Here is a 23250-nt window from a genome sequence, read left to right as displayed (position 1 = left end):
AAAAGTACTACTTTTGGTAGTCTACTGATCACAGTAGTAAAGCTCATTATGCTTATTATGCTTTTTGTAGTGTTCTGCTTAAAGCAAATTAACAAATAGTACTGCTAAAATGGAGGATACACTGCTTTTGCAGTTATTTGAGTACAACTAAAGCAGACTCAATTTTTTGCCTTTTACCACCACACCTAACTCCTTAACAAAGCTGTGGAAACTTTTCCTAACTACCACGAGAGGCCTCAAAAGTAACTCTTGGATTTCTTTAGTCATATGGTATTTCTTTCACGTCAGGCACAAATCTAACCTAGATTACTAACTCTGCATCTATTTGTTAAATTGCTTTCTTATTCTAGGGAGAGCACACAAGAAGATCTGTTGAAAATAACATGCCAATCCTGTCTCCCCATCCCCCAGTTGGCCCAAAGACTAATCGTGGCCATAGCCTTCTGGTTGATGAAGGACATTCTAGTCCATTAGCACTGGTGAGTAATATTAAACACTTTGTCATGCAGTATCCCAGCTAATTAATTTATTATTTCTTATTCTCAGAAAGGATACTCTCTGGGAGCATGTCTGCATAATCCTGCCAGTCCTACTGAATGAAAATATAGTCTTATATCTGTTCAACTCTGTCTCTCTTGAATGTCTCACTTCTAGTCAATATCACTACTGCTAAATCAATTTTGCTCATTAATGCTAGATTCGATTTCTGGAAGTGCAGATTACTTATGTTACTTAGATATCTAAATACTTTCCCTGGCCTGTATTCTCTTTAGAAAAGCCCAGACTCCCAAGTGACATTTAAGACCCTAAACTATAGAACCTCAAGTTAGCTATTCCAATTTTTTTCTGCATGATTACTCTTTAGCACCCTTCAATACAGAAAAATTGAACCACTAGTTGTCCTATACATATCTTATATTTTCTGACCTCTGGATTTTGTTCTTGCTGTTCCCTCTACTTCCAGCTTATCTGTATAAATTCAGTGGCATCATATAGCATATTGGGCTAAATACTAACATCTGAGCTTCTTTTATTAAAAGTCTGTGCACATACTCTGAGATAAAAAATAATTAAATGTGCACAAATTCTATCTGAAGAAACTAAACACTGATATTTGATTCCAGGTTGATTCATTTCTAACCTAAAGGTGGTATTTGCTTGAGGGAAGGTAAAGTACCTTGAAATAATATAGGTACAGGAAAAGATTTGTTACACATTTGCTGGAGGTTGATGGTTTAAGTTGTAAATGAATTGCTTGATTATATCTTCATTCTTGCTTTGTGTAGCCTAATATATTTCCTTGTTAGCATGAACTTTTTCTGAATTGCAAAACATTTATGGAGAAATTGCAATGCTTTCACAGATTGTTGAAGTAGGTTCATCACTACAGTGTTAAGCCTTTGACATTTTTCAAAGGGCAAATATGTTTTGACATTTCTTGATGAACAGCTCAGATGATGAAAAGCAACCATCTTTCCTTTGTTGTCACCCTATTTCCAGGTTTGATTTGAATGTGTATATGTACATATTCTTTTACTGGATGGCAAATTCACTAGACTCTCAAAAGCTTAACCTGAGTGAAACAAAAGAAATAATCAAGTACTGTTTTCTGTCTTCCCACCTGTTTCAGAGAGGAAAAATCCTTGAAAGGCTTTCTTTTCAATTTTCCAGCTGAACACCCTCAATAAATAGTTTATGAGACATCCAGCAGATCTTAATGTTGTAGGAGTGAAAAAGTAATTTTAAAATTACAGGAAACACTGACACCAGCTTCAAAAAACTTTCTCTCGGGTAAGCCAGGATTTGTCACGTGGCCAGCCCTGATGGTGCTTTTGCTTTGATACCTATTGTGACCTTGGAATTAAATAGTTCCCATTTTACAGAAATCCAAATCCTCCTCCCCACCTTTTTTTTCCCAACCTGGATACATATTCTTTAAATTTGACTCACGATCTCCAAGTGTCCCTGATATAAAGATAATAATCCTTTTGAGATATTGCCATTGATTTTTTTCTTTTTTAACTTTCTTAAATGAACAAGGAAACATCCAATACAGTGTTAGTGCCCTTGGTAACCTAAACTTTCAAAACAGAACACAGATTTTTAGTTGTACCACTCCCATTAAAACTATGAAAAATCATTTCAACTAATTCTGCATATGCTTGGAACATTGACCCCTACAGATCTTCTATAAGAATTAGAAATGGCTAAGCTGAGTGATCACCAGGCAGTTAATTTCAATTCATATTCTGGTATGGTTTTGAGAATGTTAAGCTACAGTGCCATATTTATTCCAAGAAAATATGTTACACACAATTTAAAATATAACGAATTTAAGGTGGCTTCTGATGTGAACTACAACAATTTGTAGCTCACAGCTGTTAGTTAATGGTGCAGATTTGTTTTTGGAGATAAATGTAATCAGTTAAACATTTGACTGCCACATTCATCTAACTGAGTGATATCTATATGCAAATGTAGGGAAGTAAAATTTAGAGCACAACAGCCAATAGATCATGTGCTAGTTTGCAGTAAACTGTTCCCTTAAATTTCTACAATAGATTGTTCAAGTTTTTGTGTTCAGTTGCATTATTTGACAGGAGAGCGTCTTGACCCATGTTTGTTTTACAAAGTTCAAAAGAATTCTTTTGGGTGATCTGATTCTGTTGTTCAGAAACCTTTATTCTAATTTCTCTTTGTGTGTTTTAAGACCTTTTACCTTTGGTCCATGCAGGCTTATCTTTTGTTTCTTTAAACCAAATGCTGCTTTAGTCAGTTCACTTGGCTTCTCATATTGGTCGTGATATAGGTTTGTGTATGGGAACCATAAATATAACAACATTGGGATAAACAAAAGGGCCCCCTCCCCATCCCACCATATACATGAGTCTCAGCTGGCATGCCATCTCAACTCTATGAAGTCATCAAAAGCCCAGATTCCTTTTGTGTTGCTGATAAAAGCAACTTAGAGTGTTGCTTTTATCCACAAAAGCCAAGATGGTATATCACCATTTGGATATTTCAGTCAGAGGGAAGGGGTAAAGTGGGAGCATATATCTTCTTTCTAAGCATATGATCTGGAAGTTTCATGTCACTTCTGCTCACATCTTATTGGCCAAAACTGAGGCATACATCTACAAAGAGTTGCAAGGGATGCTGGGAAATATCATCTTTATTCATAGTAACCATGTTCCCAGATAAAAATTTTGTTACTAGTGAAGAAAAGAAAACAGATATTAGAGAATATTATCTTTGCTACTCTTCCCACGTCTTGCTCACAACCAGCTCTCTTCTGGGTTGGATGTTCAAATTCATCCTTCTTTTCTGCTTATCCATTTTCTTCTCTTATTTACCATTTGGATAAAATCTAACTGCTTCTGTGAAACTTTAAATTTTATTAGCCTCTTTGGCTTGCCCTAAAGATCCTAAGAACTTCTGCTTCTACGTTCTGTTCTCAGGTAGTTTATTGTCTGTTTGGCTGTATTTGTGTGGTTCATTTGACACTAATTGTTTTGTGTTGCCATTAGATGTTAAAAATTACTTTTTATGTTGTCATGGTTTCCATGGTGGGAATTCAATAAATGTTGATTTAATAAAATCAGAGATTTGGCAACATAGGACATGCTTCTCAAACCTAACTTCTAAGGCTGATTTTTGGTAGTAGGAGCTGCCTTATCATCATTTTTTAATGTATGTACACACACTTTTCCAGAGCTGAACACTTGTTGTTCACCATTCTTTAAAGTCAATATATTAAACCTTAATCATGAGTCACTTATATACCATCCTTCTCACTCTCCCACCTAAATATATATGTACTATTCTTGACAGGCTCTCTACTATTGTATTAGAACAGTTGGGTCAAAAGTCTCATTTATTCTACTTTTGACACATTGCTAATCTTTTTTTTTTTTTTTCTGAGACAGCATCCCACTCTGTGGCCCAGGGTGAAGTGCAGTGGCACAGTCCTGGCTCACTGCAGCCTTGACCTGCCTGGGCTCAGGTGACCTCCTACCTCAGACTCCCAAGTAGCTGGTGCACGCCACCACACCCAGCTAATTTTTGTATTTTTTGTAGAGACAAGGTTTCACCATATTGCCCAGACTGATCTGCAACTCCTGGGCTCGAGTGATCTACCCACCTTGGCCTCCCAAAGTTTTGGGATTATAGGTGTGAGCCGCTGCACCCAGTCACATTGCTAATCTTTATACTAAACTAACAATATTCTTTCAATGCCCCAAAAGGAACTTCTAATGCATTATACTGGCACTTTTGATATTTGCTGCAGTACATTTTTAATTAGAAAATGCATCAGTCAGTGGGTTCAGCAGATGACAGATGGCTCAAACAAATAGTGTAATTAGAAGGTGTTTAATAAACTATTTACAAAGAAGTAGGCAGGGCTAAGGAGAACCAACTAGGGATGCTAAGCCTGTTAGGGTCAGCATATCAGAAGCCACAGCACCCAGGCCTAATGGGGGAACAGAGTAATTGGATACCAGAACCAACTGCAAGTACCTGTAGCTGGGCCATTATGACTCTGCAGCTGGCCCATTATGACTCTGCAGGGTGAGTCAAGGAGAAGAAAGAGCTTAATCTCATCTCCTGCTAATGCCTATCACTGGTGGACTCCAGCTGCAATCCTGAGCTTAGTTGGTATAGTCCCGAAAGGAGTGACTCCCAGAGTCTAGGTCGGGCCAGAGAAGGTGAGCAGTAGATCTAGAGGGACAAATGGAAAATATCTAGTGTAGAAAACATATCTAATTTTATATAATAGTTTCCAAAGTTGCCAGTTACAATTTTTTATTTTTGTTTTCCTAGTATTTCAAGGATGCCGTTGAATAAATTGCAATGCATTTCCTTTCCTCTTTTGTTTGAATTATACTGTCTGCTTTTACTTCGGCACCACTCTTAAGGCTTAAAAGATTCAGAGTAGAGTTTATATTGAAAACATTTAGAAAGAAATGAGTCCACTCCAATAATATCCTTTTAGACCCCTAAAATAGGAACATTATTCAATGTAACATTAAATTGAGCAAAACCATTGTATGAACAGCATAAATTATTGTCAGCAAGTTTGCAGTATGAATAAAAATACAGGAATGTAAAGGAGGACATCTCCTTTGTCTAGAATACTCTATAATTGTGGCATTTAGTTATGTAGAGGACTTCAACACCATATGTTTTAACAAATACTTTGGGTCATAAGGGTACGTATAATGGAAGGACATAATTAAAGTTTAATCTGTTCAGTAAAAAGGCACCATTAATTACTCTAGGCAATTTATTGGGTTATTAATTGGTTCTGGAAACATGTCAAGGTACTAATATAAATGGAATTTTTTTCCTCTAATTGTCTAGACAGCCCCTCGACCATATACTGCTCCAGGAAATATGCAGCCTCCTATTCGATTACAGCCTCTTCCCAGTAATCCTGCAGTAGAAACTGTTCCAAAGGTAACTTCAAGGTCCAGATCAAAAACCTCATTGCTGGAAAATGAAGCTCTGTTTCCCATTGGGGTAAATGTTATTTTTGTCAATAAATATATTTTAATTTTTGAATAGAATGTTATAGATTATCACAGTTTTCAAGGTATTATATTTGATTATAATCTACACAGTGAAAATTATGTATGTATTAAACATTTACTACATATTTGTGATTAATTACATCTTATTTAAATGGGAAGGCCTGTAATTTGTGTCATTGAGCAAAAAAAGTAGGGAATTGATTGGTAATAATGTATGGTGATTTCTCATTAGTTTGAAAGGCTGCTTGAAAAACAAGGGGAAAACTTTTCTTAACCAGATGTGACTTTTATCAGAAAAGACCTAGTGTTGACTTCTTCTAAATTTTATATGCATGAAACCTAGAAAATTAAACTTTCCAAGAATAGGTTTGCATTTGCATGCCGACTTAGTTTCCCATCAATGTATGAAATTGCTTCAAGTTTGACTTTTAGAAGGTTGAATATAGAAGGAAAAGAATGTCCATCTTTAAAAAATGCTGAGTTAATCATACATAGGAGCTTGATTCTTCTTCCCTTTCAAGGTTATATCTCAGGTAATTTTCACTTATTTTAATAGATCACAAGAAGGAAGTATGGTAACCATGAAATGTGAGTTTCTTAAATAGGGAGGAAGAATTAGTACATTCACTAATTAGGGAGGGTATTGTTAATTTTTCTAACATGAAGAAAATTTTGCCAACTTACGAAGAAACCTAAGACATAAGTACAATCGTCACTATGTTCAAAGGAATTATTATGTTCCATTTCTTAGGAAACACAGATATGAAATTAAGATATTTTCATTTTTAATTGACAAATAACTTTGACACTAAGAAATTAATTCAGACAAATTATTGTGTTTCACAGTAAAAGTATAAATACAACTCTAAAAATAATACTATATTTATCCACTTCATGTGCTTTTCAGCTTCTGAAGCACTTTTCAGAAACCTTATTTCAGTTAATTGAATAATAGTTTTCCAGAAACCAAGAGAAATTATCCAAAAGTGGTGGTGCTTCATCTAGGGAAGACTGCTACAATTAGGCAGAAACTTGTTGAGTCATATGTCAATTAGTTTGACACTTTTTAGGCTCTGATCTCCACTTTGAAGGCCCAGATATTTCCTGTTTTAACCAGGGTCCAGGAATAGTCACATCTTGTGAGATTGCCCAGGCTAACTAAATGAACTCAAAATAAGCTCATTTTTATCTAGATAATAAATGAAAATAGGAAACTCAATGATATTCAGGGGCTGTTTATTCACCAAGAGATGCCATACTCAAAATTTATAGAAGAAGTGCATTCTCCCCCAGTAGGCAGACATATATGAGAAGCCAAATCACAATGAGAATGTTGCCTAGTGAGCATGGATTCAGAATGAGGAGATATAGTACAATAGAATGTTAATTCTATAAGGCTTAGATGGTCTGATACTCCCATTTCATCTTGGGAATGGGCTAGCCAAAGGTACCAGAAAACTCAACGCCTTTGGCTAAAACCCTCTGTATCCTCCAGTGGTAACTTTGCCATTAGGACTAGAAATATTCAATGTCCAATAGGTAGGATTGCCTCTTCCCTAGATAGTATTCAGATGGGTGCTTTCCATGCTTGCCAAGTTGATTATATTCTTTTTTAAGTTCCATAATTATTAATTCTACTTTGATCAATACTTTGTCACATCATATATGTGAACACCTTCAATCAGGTATTTTTTAAGTCTGCAGGCTGGGGAACAGTTTTTTTTTCCCTTTAATGTGATTTTTCAAATCCATTCTGTGCCACTGGATGGATTTACTAATTGAATCTTTACAGGGCCTTTTCCTGTTTCAAGTTTTTGGGGTATGAGCTATTGAGGGATAGGCAGCTAATGGTAGCTTTCATGTGCTGACAAGATTGAGATAAATTCCACAATAACGTCAACTAGCTAAACTCACTTTCATTTAGTAAATATTTATTGAGCATTTACTATGCCTAGGTACTGCTTTAGGCATTAAGACAGACAAAACTAACTTATTGGAGCTTATGATGTAATGTTCACAGACAAAATATACTGTGATTATGTCTTTACCTGTAATTTTTTTCAATGGCATTGATGACAAAAATGATTTAATATAAAATCAGAGAAGAAACTCTTTTTTTTTTTAAGAGAGAGAGAGAATAGGAAGGAGGAAAAAGGAAGAGAAAGAAAGAGAGAGAATGGGGAGGAGGGAGAAGGAAAAGAAAGAGGGAGAGAGAATGGGAGTATTGATTTCTTGCCCAGGCTAGAATGCAATTTAGTAATGGGTATTGAAAACTTTTATACTGATAATTATACTTAATGATGTAGTCAGGAAGGAATAAGGGAAGAAGATAACAAACAAACAGCCAACCAATATTTAATTTAAACCTATGAAATGCTATGCGATTACTGAGGAGTGATTTACTTCCAATTATATAGTCACCTTTGGAATAGGTGTGAGGTGGTAATGTATGTTTTGTATATTTGAAGTGGAGAGTTCTATAAATGTTTATTAAGTTTACTTGTTCCCGGTCTGAGTTCAAGTTCTGAATATCCTTGTTAATTTTCTATCTCGTTGATCTATAGAATCGTTAGCTCTTCTTGTTGCATTGATCCTTTTGCCATTATGTAATGTCATTCCTCGCCTCTTTTGATCTTTGTTGCTTTAAAGTCTACTTTATCAGAGGCGAGAATTACATCTCCTGCTTTTTGTTTATTAGTTTATTTTTACTCTCTGTTTGATTGGTAAATCTTCCTCCTTCTCTCTGAGTCTTTGTGTATTGTTGCATGTAAGATGGGCCCGGATGCAGCATACCGATGGGTTTTGGCTTTTTATCCAATTAAAATATATATAAGTTTAATACCGGCGTTTGATGCTAGCTGGCTGTTTTGCCCATTAGTTGATGTAAATTTTTTATTGTGTTAAAGTTCTTTGCTTTTTGATATATTTTTGGAAAGGCTGATATTGGTTGTTCCTTTATATGTATAGTGCTTCTTTCAGAAGCTCTTGTAAAGCAGGCCTGGTGGTGGTGAAGTCTCTAAGTACTTGTTTGTTCGCAAAAGATTTAATTTTTCCTTCGCTCATAAAGCTTAGTTTGGCTGGATAGGAAATTCTGGGTTGAAAGTTCTTTTCTTTAAGGATGTTAAATATTGGTCCCCACTCTTTTCTGGCTTGTAGGATTTCTGCTGAGAGATCTGCTGTAAGTCTGATAGGTTTCCCTTTATGGGTAACCTGACCTTTCTCTCTGGCTGCCCTTAGTATTTTCTCCTTCATTTCAACCCTAATAAATCTGGCGATTATGTGCCTTGGGGTTGGTCTTCTTGAAGAATATCTTTGTGGTGTTCTCTGTATTACCTGGAGTTGAATATAACCCTGCCTTGCCAGGTTGGGAAAATTTTCCTGAAAGATATCCTGAAGAGTATTTTCCAACTTGGATTCATTCTCTTCGTCACATTCAGGTACACCTATCAAACGTAAATTAGCTCTTTTCACATTGTCCCATATTTCCTGGAGACTTTGCTCATTCCTTTTTATTCTTTTTTCTCCAATCTTGTCTTCTCATTTCATTTCACTGAGCTGGTCCTCGACTTCTGATATCCTTCCTTCTGCTTGATCAATTCGACTGTTTAAACTTGTGCATGCTTCGCGAAGTTCTCGTGTTGTGTTTTTCAGCTCCATCAATTCACTTATATTCTTCTCTAAATTGTCCATTCTCGTTAACATTTTGTCTAACCTTTTTTCAAGGTTCTTAGTTTCTTTGCATTGGGTTAGAACAAGTTCTTTTAATTCACAGAAGTTTCTTATCACCCACGTTTTGAAACCTGCTTCTGTTATTGGAACACACGTGTAATCTATTAAGCCTTGTTCCGTTACTGATGAGGAATTGCAATCCCCTGTAGAGGGAGAGGCATTCTGATTTTGAGTATTCTCTACCTTTTTACGCTGGTTTCTTCCCTTCATTATATATTTGTCCGTCTGTCGTCTTTATAATTACCGACTTTCTAACTGTGTCTCTGACGTCCAACTTGTTGATTCCCTGCACCGAAATCTGAGCAGTCCACTGTGCCGGCCAAAACAGCGGTGTTAAGATTGATGGTGCTTTTCTGCCCGGGAATCTCCCAACTCTGCACCAAGAACTGGCGTGCTAAGGCACCAGCAAAACCGCCACGCCGGCCACAAGAGTCGCCCTGACGACCCGTGGAGCTCCTCCACTGGGAATCTCCTGGTCCGTGAGCAACTAATATTCGTCTGAAAGTGTGGCGTCCTCTCGTTCTTTGCGCTTTCACTGGGAGGTACGTGCCCGAGCTGCTAATCATCAGCCATCTTGGATCTCTCTCTCGAAACTCTTAAAGAAGAATAGTATTCTGCATCATTGCTGAGCATGTAGTGAGCACCCAATACATTCTTATTGCTCCTTAAAAGAGTAAAGTATATACTTTTGGAAAGCACTTGAAGGTACAACAGATAGAAGTAGGTTGAACTTTGCTAAGTAGAAGGAGTTAGAATCTTTAATTTAGGAAAAAGTGATTTGGTCAAAAACAGACTAGTTGAGATAATAATGACTTGGTTGAAAATGAATGTCTTTAGAAGGACAGTTTCTCATATATTATTGGTAGAAGTAGAAATTGGTACAAGCATTCATGAAGGCAATATGAAAATATATATCACCATTTTAAATGAACGTGCTCAAGCATTTTAACAAGTAGGAATTTATCCTAGGAATACACACATATGTGTAAAGAAATAGATTCAATAATCTTTTGTATTTGTAGTAGTGAACAATGAGAAGTTATCTAAGTAATAAGGTATTCTTTTAACTTGTTATGTTATATTAAATAACATTTAAAAAGTATAAAGTAGAATTACTTGCACTGCCATGAAAAGATGTCCAAAATGCTGTCAAACTAAAACCAGCAAGGCAAAAAACAACATGTTAATTTTTTTGAAAAATTGGTAAGTCATTTCCAAACAAGGCATGCAGTTGACTGATAGCTACTCAGAAATAATTTTGTTTTAAATCCCTAAACACAAAAAGTTCTAGATTCATTGATTTTCTTTTTCCTATTATTTTTTACTTACTTTTATTTTTTATTACAATACAAATATACCCCATTACAGAAAAATTGGAAAATATGAGAAAAGAAAAGCTAGAGCATGACACAATGCAATATCAACCATTCTAACAATTGTAAACTCCTTGGTGAATATCTACTTAAATCTCTTTCTGTTAGTTGAATTTTTTCAGTCAAAATATGGGCTATCAATGCCCTTTACTTGTAAGTTCCTTTTGCTCATTTAGCAATGAGAGATATTTGGAGAATAACTTCCCCTTATACAAGATAATTGTTCAGCAATAAGCATATTAAAATACAAATTAAGTTAGCAAAAAATTAATTAGAAATTTAAAAATAAACAGTACAATATAAGTTTATAGTGTGTAAACATACCATAGATTGGTGCAAAATAGATAAACATACTTAAATATTCCTTAAATTTGGAAAACTACCTCAGATACACAAAAATTATCAATTTGTGAAAATTCAGTGACTCACTTAAAACTGACAAATGTAATTATTGATTATGCCTTTGGTGTTTTTTAGTGAATAAGGTAGTACATGCTGACTAAATGCTAAAACAATATGAAGGTATATCCCTGAAGGCAACCCCACATTCAAATTTTTCCAGTCATTTTTGTTTTAAATCAGAATTCACACATAAATTATTTAAAAGAAATTTATAGTCATACCATATGAACCTTTTTATTTCAAAAAAATAGATTCGTGTTTTTTTTTTAACATGAATCTGGTGAGATCTATCACATGAATAAAGCAACATTTAAACATTCTCTTATTGATGGACTTATATGATGTTACAGTTTTTCAACTAACTTCCTTATATATACACGGAAGTGTGTGTGTGCATGTGTTTACATGTATCCTTATACACATTTATATTAGTGAACTTGTGTAGTTATCTGTGAAGGATTATTCCTAACACTAGAATTTCTAGGTCAAAGGGTATGTACCTTAAAATTTTGATAAATATCTTACTTTTTTCCTTTGTAAATGTGGTAATAATTTATTCTAAATAGTACATGAGTAATTTATGCTAAACAGTACATGCCAGTTTGTTTACAGCTTTGCAAACCCTGGATATTCTAATACCTAGATGCCTGAAATCAGAATATGAAAAAAGTACTAATTTCCTATTGCTAAGTGTACTAAAGCTCTGCTTTGAAGCACAACACTTCAAACTTCTTAATTTTAAGTTGTACTCCAAAAGTATTATAAGAATGTCATCACTTTATGTTAGTTAAAAAAAATCACATAAGGTTAAAATTTTATGAATATTTAATTTGCTGCAGATACTGTGTCGAAAAGTGTTATTTTTCAACAGTCTGGAGTGTTTTAAGTTTGTCTATTGGTATCAGTTGTGTTTGCATGCAATGTCAATCCTATAGACTTGTTTTTAATTTTGGGTTACATTGAGTCACTGATTCTGTTTCATTGGTTCTTACGTGATGAAATATGATTACAGGGCAAGAAGGCAGTGATGAAGTTCAGGAACTCCATAAGCAATTCACAGAGAATGAATTCATGTCAACTTCCAAACATTAACAGCTACATGATGCCTACTCCTCCTCCACCTCCCCCAAATGGAAAAATCACAAGAGGAAATAGATCTGAAACATGGAGAAGGAGAAGATTTCATCCAACCACTGCTCCAAATGGCTTAGAACCTCTTTTTACCAGGGTGATTATGGAACAAATTTTTCTTTTATTAATTTAGCACAGATTACATTGCAGTATTAGATTTCTAGATTTGCAGTAAAAGAATTTGGAGGAAATTGCCTGCAAAAAATGTTGCATGGAAAGAAATACAATTTTATAAGTAAGCCTGAATGAATCTGAAAGCAAAGGCTTAAATAGTTCAGTTGCATAATGAATTTAGCACAATTAATAATAAAAGATTTAACAACTCTTGTGGTCAAATTTAATTTGAACAATACCTCTTTCCAAATCATTTATTTCCTTAAATTCACCTATTCAATCACACGTTATTATAAGTATCTTAACATCTCTTTTGTAAAAATTCAGAAACCCTGATATACCTAAAAAACAAAATACAGTTTAACAATTTATGGCAAATTACTGTATTAAACCTAGAAAAATTTTCTTTTGTGTTCTTTAAAAAGATTATAGTTTGTTGTACTCATTTTCTCAAAATATTGATAGAAGAAACAGTTCTAAGGCCAGTTGGAATTTATACACCTACAAGCTAATAAGAAAGCAAAGACCTCTTCATTTTTATTATGTTAAATATACAACCAATAGCAGAGTTTTGTGATTGGCAAGTAAGCTGGGTCAACATTTCACTGGCTGACCATCGGGAAGTGAAGTGCCAGCATGCACATAGATTCTTCAAAACCAACTTCACCTTCAGGGACCTTATTCACCCCATGTCCACATCTCACTCCCAGTAGCTATCCTTACCTCTAATCTCAAAAAGTGGGGACCATCTTCTTCCTTCTTGCTTGAATTTCCTTTTTTCAACTCTACTTTTACCAATTCTCTCCTTTTGTGGCTGTCTTTGACAGGGTGTTTTCTCTTTCATCCCCAAGGCCCACCCTTGCCCTGTGTCTTTGATCAGATACTCTTCCACTGTTAGTGGTACCTCGTACTATCTGTCATCCTCTCTAATTTGGATTTGCCATCTTCCTCTAATATCCGTCTCTGTCTCTCAACATACCCAGGCCTTAGATAAGGGAGTCAAATTCTTTCCTCACATGCTGTACCCTTAGACTTCTGTTTTATCCTGCTTTTCATTAGTGAGTTCTCTATAGAGCAGTTTACTGAAGCTTAGTCTAATAACCCCAGGCAACTCAACTTACAAGAATATTCTTGCTCATAGTCTTATCTACTGTTGGTCAGCTGTAATTCTAAGACCCAGACTGGAGGAACAGCTCAGAATGAAGGAGTCTGGGGTTTGCTGGCCTCATGGGGAGCAGAACCACAGCATGCTTTTAAGGTTCCACTCAGGAGTGGCACATGTCACTTACCCTTGAAAGTCATTTGGCAAGTCCTTGAGCAAGCCTGACCACAGTGGAGTAGGAAGTATCAGTCTTTCACAGAAAAGGGCAGTGAATATTTGCAACAATAACAGAATCGACCACATCCACTGTCTTAATTTTTCCCTCTGCATGCTGGCATTGGTTTCCATATGGCCAATGAACATGCTCTCAAAAGGTGTGGCTCACACTTAGCAAAAACAGTGACTTACACATCATTCCCAAACACTTGGTGGTAGGATTTGATTTTCGGATGTTAAAATGTCTTACTGGGATATACTCTATCTGTTCATGCTCTTTAAAAAACAAGTCTAAATGTCTCATGAGCCATTAGAATGTATAAAGTCTTATCTATATGTACAAGTTCAACAACAATAACCAAGCAAGTACCATGCACTCACTACATCTTCACAATGAACTCTACTATCATATTATGCAGGAGCCCCCTTTCTCCTGTCCCATCATTCTTTACTTTTTTCCAGAGCAACCACCACACTAACTTTTATGTGAACTATGTCCCTGCTTTTCTTTAGAGTTCGATCACTTATGCATAAAATTTCAAAAATAAGCTCAAACCTAGCATTGTAATGAAAGGACACGATTTCCAGAAGAAAATAAGCTGAGTAGAATATTTGGATCACAGCCTGGGTTTGGTTTTTGAAGAGTTTTAAAAGCCCCTTCTGAGGAAGTCAGAGTGACCAGGTCAGGAGTGTGTCAAGGTATCTGGTGAGGTCCTAGTGTGAGTCAGACACGGGATGTCCAGCAGGAAAATGATCAGGGGAATGTGCTTCTGTAGCTGGGCATGGAGGAGGGAGCAGCAGCTTCTTCATCCCAGGGTCATGACAAGTGAAGCACAAATAAGCATCTGAGCCAGGTTCCCGTGGGATTCTGCATTCAGGTTAGAAGCACAGCATGGTGTCAGCAGGCATCCTGGCTTTGACAGGCCTTTTCATGTCTGTCTCCTGAGTCACAGGGTTTCAGTTTGACTTACTCTTTTTTTTCCCCCCAAGAAAAAAAAATACCTCTGTTCTCTCTCTTTTTTTTTTTCGAATCTCTATTTTGGGAATGTTAGAACTACTAGACTGATGCTCTAAGATTCTTAGCTTTTCTCTCCTACTTTCTACTTCTTTGTCTTTTTGTTCTACTTGCTGAGAGGTTTTTTTCAGTTTTATCTTCCACACGTTCTACTGAGTTTTTTCTTCTGCCATGTTTCAATTCTAAGAACTCCTTTTGTGTTCACTGAATGCTACTTTTAGAACGCATCTTATTCTTGGTCTGTATGATTTTAACTCCTTGGTATTTGCGGAGACTTGGTTTGTGAACTAATATATGTCCAGTTTTAGGAAAGAATCGTATTCTTTAAATGTTGAAATCAGGGTTCTATAGATGTTCAATAGATAAATTTAATTATGTTACTCATATTTTTATATTCATAGACTTTTTATGTGCTTGGTCTCTTAATTCCTGAGTTATAATGAAAATTCATTCTCTGTAATTATGGATTTGTCAATCTGTCTATGACAAGTTCTACTTTGTAAATGTTTAGAAAATCTTATATGCTCTCAGACTTCAGTTTATTTTAATCTTACTGGTGAGGGAATCCTTTTCGTCATATTACTTTTTGTCTTAAAAATCTATTTTGTCTAATAATACTTCTTATTTTCTTTAGATTAGTGTGTGTGTTTGTGTGTGTGTGTGTACTGTATATGGAGAGTTGACACTTGAATAATATGAAGGTGAGTGATGTCATTCCCCTGCACAATTCAAAATTTGTGTATAAACGTTTGACTCAACCAGAACTTAACTACTTATAGCCTACTGTTGACTGGAAGCCTTATCAATAACATAATAACATAAATATTCAGTTAACACATATTTTGCATGCTATATGAATTATATACTCTATTCTTACAAAATTAAGTTAGAGAAAAGAAAGCGTTATTAGAAAAACTATAAATAAGAGAGAATACATTTATAGTACTGTATTGTATTTATCAATACCATAAGTTATGTCTGCTGTTTACAAAATGCATCTTCCACCTGTGAGCAACCTCAGCTAGAGACTTCAATTCAACCTTTTCTTGTAATGTCATGACTTGGCTTCCTGGAGTGCTTCTAGCATCATCAGTGAAACTTTGTTGAGTCCTATGACGTTATTCAGTGTTTATGGTATTACACTAAACACGATGAAAAATATCCAAAACTTTGAGGGATTATGTTGTACTGTGACAAATGATTTTCTAAAGAGATGAATTGCTCGTATAGACATGATTAGTGGCACATTGCATTTTAAGTGGATACTCGCAACACTCGACCTCACTACAGTAGCAAGAAAAGGAGGCTATGAAATTATTACAGTAGAACAGCATATACCGCAGTTAATTTTATACAGTTATGATTTAATACTGCATCTTTATATTTGTTTACATTTCTTTTTTTTTTTTTTTTTTTTTTTGAGACGGAGTTTCGCTCTTGTTACCCAGGTTGGAGTGCAATGGCGCGATCTCGGCTCACCGTAACCTCCACCTCCTGGGTTCAGGCAATTCTCCTACCTCAGCCTCCTGAGTAGCTGGGATTACAGGCACGCGCCACCATACCCAGCTAATTTTTTGTATTTTTAGTAGAGACGGGGTTTCACCATGTTGACCAGGATGGTCTCGATCTCCTGACCTTGTAATCCACCCGCCTCGGCCTCCCAAAGTGCTGGGATTACAGGCGTGAGCCACCGCGGTGTGAATGGCACCATACATGATGTGTTAAGTGTATGTGTAAGTTTTGATAAGTCTTAACTTTTTATAATAGATTTGTGTGTATTTTATGGTAGTAAATGATAAAACAGACTAGCATTTACATATGTTTTATGCATTCATAACATACCTTTTTCTTATTTTCAAAATATTTCTAGCCTATATGGTTTGCTTCAAGTTTTTTCAAATTGTTGTAAATATCCAGAGTTTTCCAATATATTTATTGAAAAAAGTCTGCATATATGTGAACCCATGTGGTTCAAACCCATGAGGTTCAAGGGTGAACCTTGTACATACACATAAGTGTGTGTGTGTGCATATGTGTGTAAACATCATTTTCACTTTCAGTCTTTTGGTATCTTTAGGTTTAAACTTTAGGCTTTAAATGTATTTATATAGCGTATGGGTGGATTGTGTTTGATTCAATCTGAGAATCTCTGTTCTATTAATAAATGTGTTTAGTCCAATTGTATTTATTTTGTTTAGTGATATATTTAGACTTATTTCTACCATCTTAGTATTTTTAAATTCATTATGATGATGTTTCTTTGCAGAATTTTAGGCTATTAATTGCCTCCTCCTTAAACCTCTCCTCTCTTGCCTTCCATGGCATTCTGCTTTCCTGCTTCCTCGCTGTCCCCTTTTACCTCTTCTCCTACTCCTTTGTGATTCTTTTTTCACCTTCACCCATAAATCTAGCCATTCGTATAGACTTCAGTCTTTACACTTGTTTTCTGTTCAAGATGTAGTCATCTTCACACTTGATTTCATGCTAAATGCCTGTTGGCATTGACTCTAGCCCCGATCTTTAGGCAGAGTAAAAATGGCTCAGTGGGGAGAATCACACACTTTTACATTAATACTCGAGTTTAGTTTATTTAGATATGGAAAAGATTCATTTAAGGTGAGATGGCTCTTGTGACTAATTTACACATAAAATCATCTTTGATTTTATGACTACCATTCACCAAAACATCTTTTAAAGGCTCTTAAAAAAGGAAAGAAAGAGTAAAAAGCAATGAAATATAATTAAACATTATGGAAAAACTCTCAACATGCTCCTCTACTGATTAAAACCTTCACTAGTTGACCCTTTCATAATGAAAGTAAGTATATCTTTCTGCAAGTCTATTTTAAAATGTGGGTTTTTAAAAATTATTCAGGTATGGTGAGACTTATAGATTAAGAAATGATTGCTATCAAAAAGATAGATTGTTACAGTTCCCAAGAAGAGAGGACACACCATGTGCATTGATTATGGATCCATCTAGAATAATGTTTGCCAGTTTGGGCATTGAAGTCCAGCTAAATTGATAGGTAAAATTAACCATGACAGGGCCAGGTGCACTGATTCACATCTGTAATCCTAGTGACTTGAAACGCTGAGGCAAGACGATCACTTGAGGTCAGGAGTTTGAGACCATCCTGGGCAACAAAGCAAGTCCCCATCTCTAAAATAAATCCATAATAAGTAAAGAAATAAAAATTAGCCAAGCACGGTGGCACTCATCTGTAATCCTAGCCACTAAGGAGGCTGAGGCAGGAAGTTCGATTGAGCCCAGGAGTTTGAGGCTGTATTGAGCTATGATTACACCACTGCACTCCAGCCTAGGTGACAGAGCAAGACCCCATCTTCAATAATAATAATAACAACCCTTACATGACATTATGCAGAGCCACATAAGGAAGCACCAGGGTAGGTTAGGAAGCAGAGGGAGTGAGGAAGAAAATGTGAGCAGGAGCCCTTATTATGATTTCTATGGGAAGGAATAGGTGAGGTAAATCCTGAAAATCTAGAGCTCTGATGCCTCTGTAAGGATTGAGGTGTTTCTGGGCATGTTAGGAATAAGCATGAGGTAAGGCTTACACGGTAGTAAGAAAACTGGCCCAGACAAAAATGAAAAAGAAAAAAGAAAGCATACTAAAAGCAAAGATGGGAGGCAAAACCAGTGAGAAAGAGAAGAGAAAGGGAAGAACATTTGCAATGTAGTGATGTGAGGTTTTCATACAACCAGTTCTTAGTCTTTAGGATATGAACGCTCTTCCTCTGGCTTCTGTCAGATTTTCTCTCCCTAGGGCCACCAGCATCAACATGGGGATTGCTACTCTTTATGGTCAGGCTGGTTTTGTATCAGTCTTTATCAAGGAATAGTCAGCAAAGTTGGCATTTGGTTTAACAGGACACTGTGAATCAGTTTTCTTGTTTTGGTACCTATTGAGTTACTATAAATGTAGCAAGCTTCCTATTTAGGGTGGAACCAACCTACTGTAGCTTTATCAGAATATGGAAAGGATAGAATATAGAATGCTTCATTGTTCCATGTCTGTGTCCAGTTGGATCAGCATTTGTTAGGTCCTTACAAAGCATCTGCACTGGCAAGTTACTGATGGTATGAAGATCGGTAGGACATCATCCTTATGTACTGAGAGAGAGATAATACAAGGAAATAGTTCCAATATCATGTGATTCATATAAATAGGGGCCTAGAGATTAAAAGTAGTTGATAGTGTTAGGGCCACTACAATCAGTTCAGTTGCTAGACATTTAAATGTAGCATGAGATATTGCAATCACTGGGAGACAGTAGGAGTTAGAGAATATAACACATTTTATGTTGTCTGAGGAATGTTGGAACTTATTCCATGAATAGTGGGAACCACTGAAGGATGTTGACATTATCTATTTAATAACAGTAGATCACTCTGATTTCCAACAGGAGGGATATTTTGAGGAATATCAGACTAAAAGTGGGAAGACTAATTTGTAGGGTGACCATACCTATCATTTTTCCTGGAATAGTTCAAAATTCTGCCCTTCCTTCCACCATTTCCTAATTATTAGTAACACTTCTTTCACTGTGTGTCCAAGTTTGGATGATAAATATTATGGTCACCCTACTTGATGTCCAGAATTCGCCAGGGCTTTGTGAAGTAGATGAAGAGGAATTACTGCCCAACACTATCAAAGAGAACAGGCACTTTGACACCTGTACTGTCTCTTAAATCTACCTCTCACACAGGCTTGGGCATGGATAAAAGGAGATTTCAGTGAAAACTTAGTGTATCAATTGAATGCTAAATGTTGCAAATATATAATGGCTGATGGGTTAACCACTCAATGGGCTTGCTATTTATTTATCAACTCAATTGTACTTGCCTGAGAAATCTGAAAAGAAATGAGAAGGAATAAGCAACTGGTGAAGGAAGTCAGAAAGATAAGCTTAGTTGTGCAGCAGCATAAGGCCTTGCTCCTGTTCTTCAAATGAAACTGAATTTTCATGGAAGGTTTTCATACTTACTTGAGGACAGCAGAAAGGGCCATGAAACCTTGTTAAAGTTTTATCTGTCTGAGGTCATTTTATCTTTGCAAGATGGTAAGTATAGAGGCAATTCAATCAACTGAAAGAAACAACTGTTTATTTCCTAGTGCATATATTTAATCATGAACTATCACTTGGGCTTTCCATTAGAACCCAGAAAAATTTACTTGGTGGCAATAATTAGGGAACAATTTTTAAAGACAATGGAATAATGAGACCCAAGAGAAAAGAGATGTTACTATCAGAAGTATGCTTTAGCAGAAAGCAATGTGAATAAGAGGAAATGAAAAGGATAAAGGGCTGCCATTTCCTTTATCTTCTCTTTAAAAGTTTCTCCTTCCAGTTTCTCATTGCATACATATGACCCAGGTCTTTCCCTGGCTCTAATCCCACTATTACCTTGTATTTATATAGTGCTTATCTCCTACAAACTCACAGGGCTACCTCTAAATCCATGCTGCTTCAGAAAGTATTGCTTAACAAAAGGGGGATGTTTTTATTTAATCAGACACTTCATTTAAGGTGCTAGGCGCAGCTTGGAGCTGGATTTGCCTGAGGTCCGCTGATTGTGCAGTCAGCTGCACACAGGCATGTTACAGTTCCACAGTTACCCAGGCAAGAGGAAACATGGGATTATGATTTTCCAAGGAGGAGCCAGATCTGCCATCATCCCTTTGCTTCAACTGTGATTCAGGGAGATGTTTCTAATCTGCAAGAAATAATCCAGTTTGCTGATTTACTTTCATAGCTCTTGATGCCCCTGTAGTATGACTGTTGATTATCTCTTTATTTGAGAGAGTTCTTCCTTCCAACAGGCAAGAAAATTTGCTTGAATTTTTAAATCTTGGACTCTCTCCCTCATTTATACTTTCAGACTGTTGCTAGCAGAATTTCATTCCATCAGATTTCTTTCCTCTGGTTTTTGCTTCAGAGAAATAGAATGAAATGGGAAAAAAAATTATCTGAAGTGGAAGAGGATGATTTTAGGGATGGAAATATTTTAGTAGTTCCTTCAAAACTTTTTGTTGCAGCTTTGTTATTCTTTAGAAAATGCATGCTTCTCATGCATCTATAATTTGATGGAATCAACTCAAATTACTGCCTTGGATACACTTAAAGTTGGTCGCTGAACATTTTTTGTCCAGCTTATAATTGATTTTTAGGAAAGTGAAGTAGGTGAGAAGGAAAGTCTGGCCTGTGTACAGCGCTAGAGGCCTACAATTTTCTTCCTAGGCCCTCTTAAAGTCTTTCAACCCTCCCAGACTTTCCTATTTCTCTGCCTCTTCCTCCTTTCCTTTTTTTCTGCTTCTACTTCCTCCTCTTCCTCTTAGAGGTTAGGCAAACATTATGTTCATTCACTATTATGAAAATATTTCAAGCAATTAATTAGGAGTCAATGCCTAGAACATTTAATTTCTGGCATGCACATTTACTGCATATTTTAGAAATAATTTAAATTGGGCAATGCCATAGAATATCAAATAGGTTTATATAGTAATTTTAGAGACTTTTTGGGTATATTGTTTTGATACTATAAACAATATTAATATTGGATTTTCAATCAACTAAATGTCTCTGTGAAACTGGATAGTCCCAAGCACAAAATATTGATGACCCCTAATCTTCAGAATGACTGTAGAAGAAATCAAACACATGCATCTCCCTCTCAGATGGAATAAGCCCAGGGAGGATATGTTGTCAGTGCTCAACTGTGAAGCTAAAGCAGTAAATGACAAAAACTATTGCTAAATATCTGAGGCAGCTCACATTCGAACAAAATGATGTTACTAATATTTACTTAGTTCAATTGTTTGGATTTTTATTGGAGAACCAGCTAAAAGAGCCAAAAGTTTCTTCTTGGTGTCATTGAAATTTTTTCTCTATATAACATACACACACCCTGACACACCTCCCTATGCACTTGCACTTAAAGTAAAAAAATGACAAACTCTATCCAAATCCCAAGTATTTACATTAAAAATACAAAGCCAAAATGTATATATTATTTAGGAGTGTTTATTTTGCAATAGGTTTGAGTTTTTGCGCATTTGTAAACTGACACTTTATTTAGATTTTCTTGGTACGTACTTAAAACCTTTTTTATTCTTCATCTTACAATGTCAGGTAAGAACTCTGATTAGAAAGTAATTAGTTAATAAGCCTCATTTTTTTTGTTTATTTCAGGATTCAAGAAGGATTCATAAAACATCCTTGCATAGTAATGCAGCTATTACAATGATCTATTTGGGGGAAAATGTACACCTATCTTCTGATAATCCAGACTTCCGGGATGAAATAAAAGTTTATCAGCAGCACTGTGGTGGGGAAAACCTATGTGTCTACAAAGGCAAACTACTTGAAAAAGGTACACATAAAATGTGAATGTTTTTTAATTGCTTGGAGTTGATGCTATAGATAAGCTGCTATTGATATAATATCAAAATGACTTCAATCACTTTATGAAATTATGCATATCCAGGGACTTATAAACCAGCTGCCTAAAAGTAAATCTAGATTTACTGCTCTATGATTGAAACTGTAGCAGCAATTACTCTCGCGGATTGCGGAAGAAAGGATTTGGAGTGATTTAACCTGGTAGCAGATTAATTTTGGGATGGAGATATATGATCATTAAAATGTTGCACGAATAAGCTGTCCCCCAAATTAAAAGTTAACTATTTGGCTTGCCATAGTGAATTATTCCATACATTATTCTAAGAGAAAAATACCAGATTGGCAATTTGTTCTTTAGAGGTATGTTGAGATAAAATCACAAATCCAATAAGCTGCAGGGTGAATCACACCGAAATAACTTGGTGCAGAATTTGGCTAAATAGCTTTTAGTACATTTTTGCTTTCATTTGATCATAAATCCACGTTTGTCAGCATAAGATAATTTTTATATGCAATATAGGTTTTCACAAATTATACTGTAGTGGTTTTCTTCAATATTTAGTTCAAGGAAGCAGCAGTGAAAAGGAATAGTGTTTACAGGGTTATATTGTCACTTTCTTGCTGAAGAAACTGTCCAGAAAATAACAGCATTTTTACCAATTAAAAGAAATATTTATATTTGGATAATCTTGATAAGAGTTAAGGGGAGAATTGGGACAAATGTGGGATTTTTACTTTTAGTCTGAATTCCCTCATCAATTAAAGACAGTGACTATAACTTAAAAAGAAATTCATGTACTTAAAGAGAGACTATAAATTCATATTTAGGAATTACATATGTAAAACTTGCCATCACAAAAATGGTAAACACTTGAATGATAGTTTTAAAGTGAAATATAATATGATGCTCAATCATGTTAAAAACTGTTTTTTATTTCCATTTCCATTTTATATATTTGGTAGGAATGCTATTTATCTTGTTTATTTTGCTGTAGCAGTCCAGAGGTCATTCCTTTCATTTTGTAGATCAGGGAAATGAGATGAGTCCTGAGTGGAGTGGCTCCCCAAGGTAACACTCTGAGCACAGTCAAGAGTAGACCCCTGATCCTCTGACTAGGTGTAAGGCCCTTGATCAATTCCAGGAAGCCCCAGTGAGCTATTCTGAATAGCATGGAGTTTCCTACATTTTCATAATATGAATGGTATAAAACC

The 23250-nt window shown here is 35.7% G+C and overlaps 1 protein-coding gene across 8 annotated transcripts in view; it reads left to right on the top strand.

The window, feature by feature from the left end:
- ERICH3 (glutamate rich 3) overlaps positions 1-23250 on the top strand; it is a 114998-nt gene that overhangs the window by 29685 nt on the left and 62063 nt on the right. For 6 of the 8 annotated variants that reach the window (XM_012442565.2, XM_012442566.3, XM_012442563.2 and 3 more), the window contains 4 exons: positions 351-479; positions 5362-5520; positions 12048-12263; positions 21829-22009. In XM_012442565.2, the coding sequence (XP_012297988.2) occupies positions 351-479; positions 5362-5520; positions 12048-12263; positions 21829-22009 (685 nt within the window). The remainder of the gene's footprint in view (positions 1-350; positions 480-5361; positions 5521-12047; positions 12264-21828; positions 22010-23250) is intronic. The other 2 variants (XM_012442564.3, XM_064372509.1) reach the window with 2 other exon arrangements.

Source organism: Aotus nancymaae, unplaced genomic scaffold (assembly GCF_030222135.1).
Source record: "Aotus nancymaae isolate 86718 unplaced genomic scaffold, 86718_ANA_hifiasm-v0.15.2.pri h1tg000007l, whole genome shotgun sequence".
In the NCBI taxonomy this organism is placed as follows: domain Eukaryota; kingdom Metazoa; phylum Chordata; class Mammalia; order Primates; family Aotidae; genus Aotus; species Aotus nancymaae.
The sequence above is the reverse complement of the archived record's forward strand: the minus strand, read 5'-3'. Positions and strand labels throughout refer to the sequence as shown.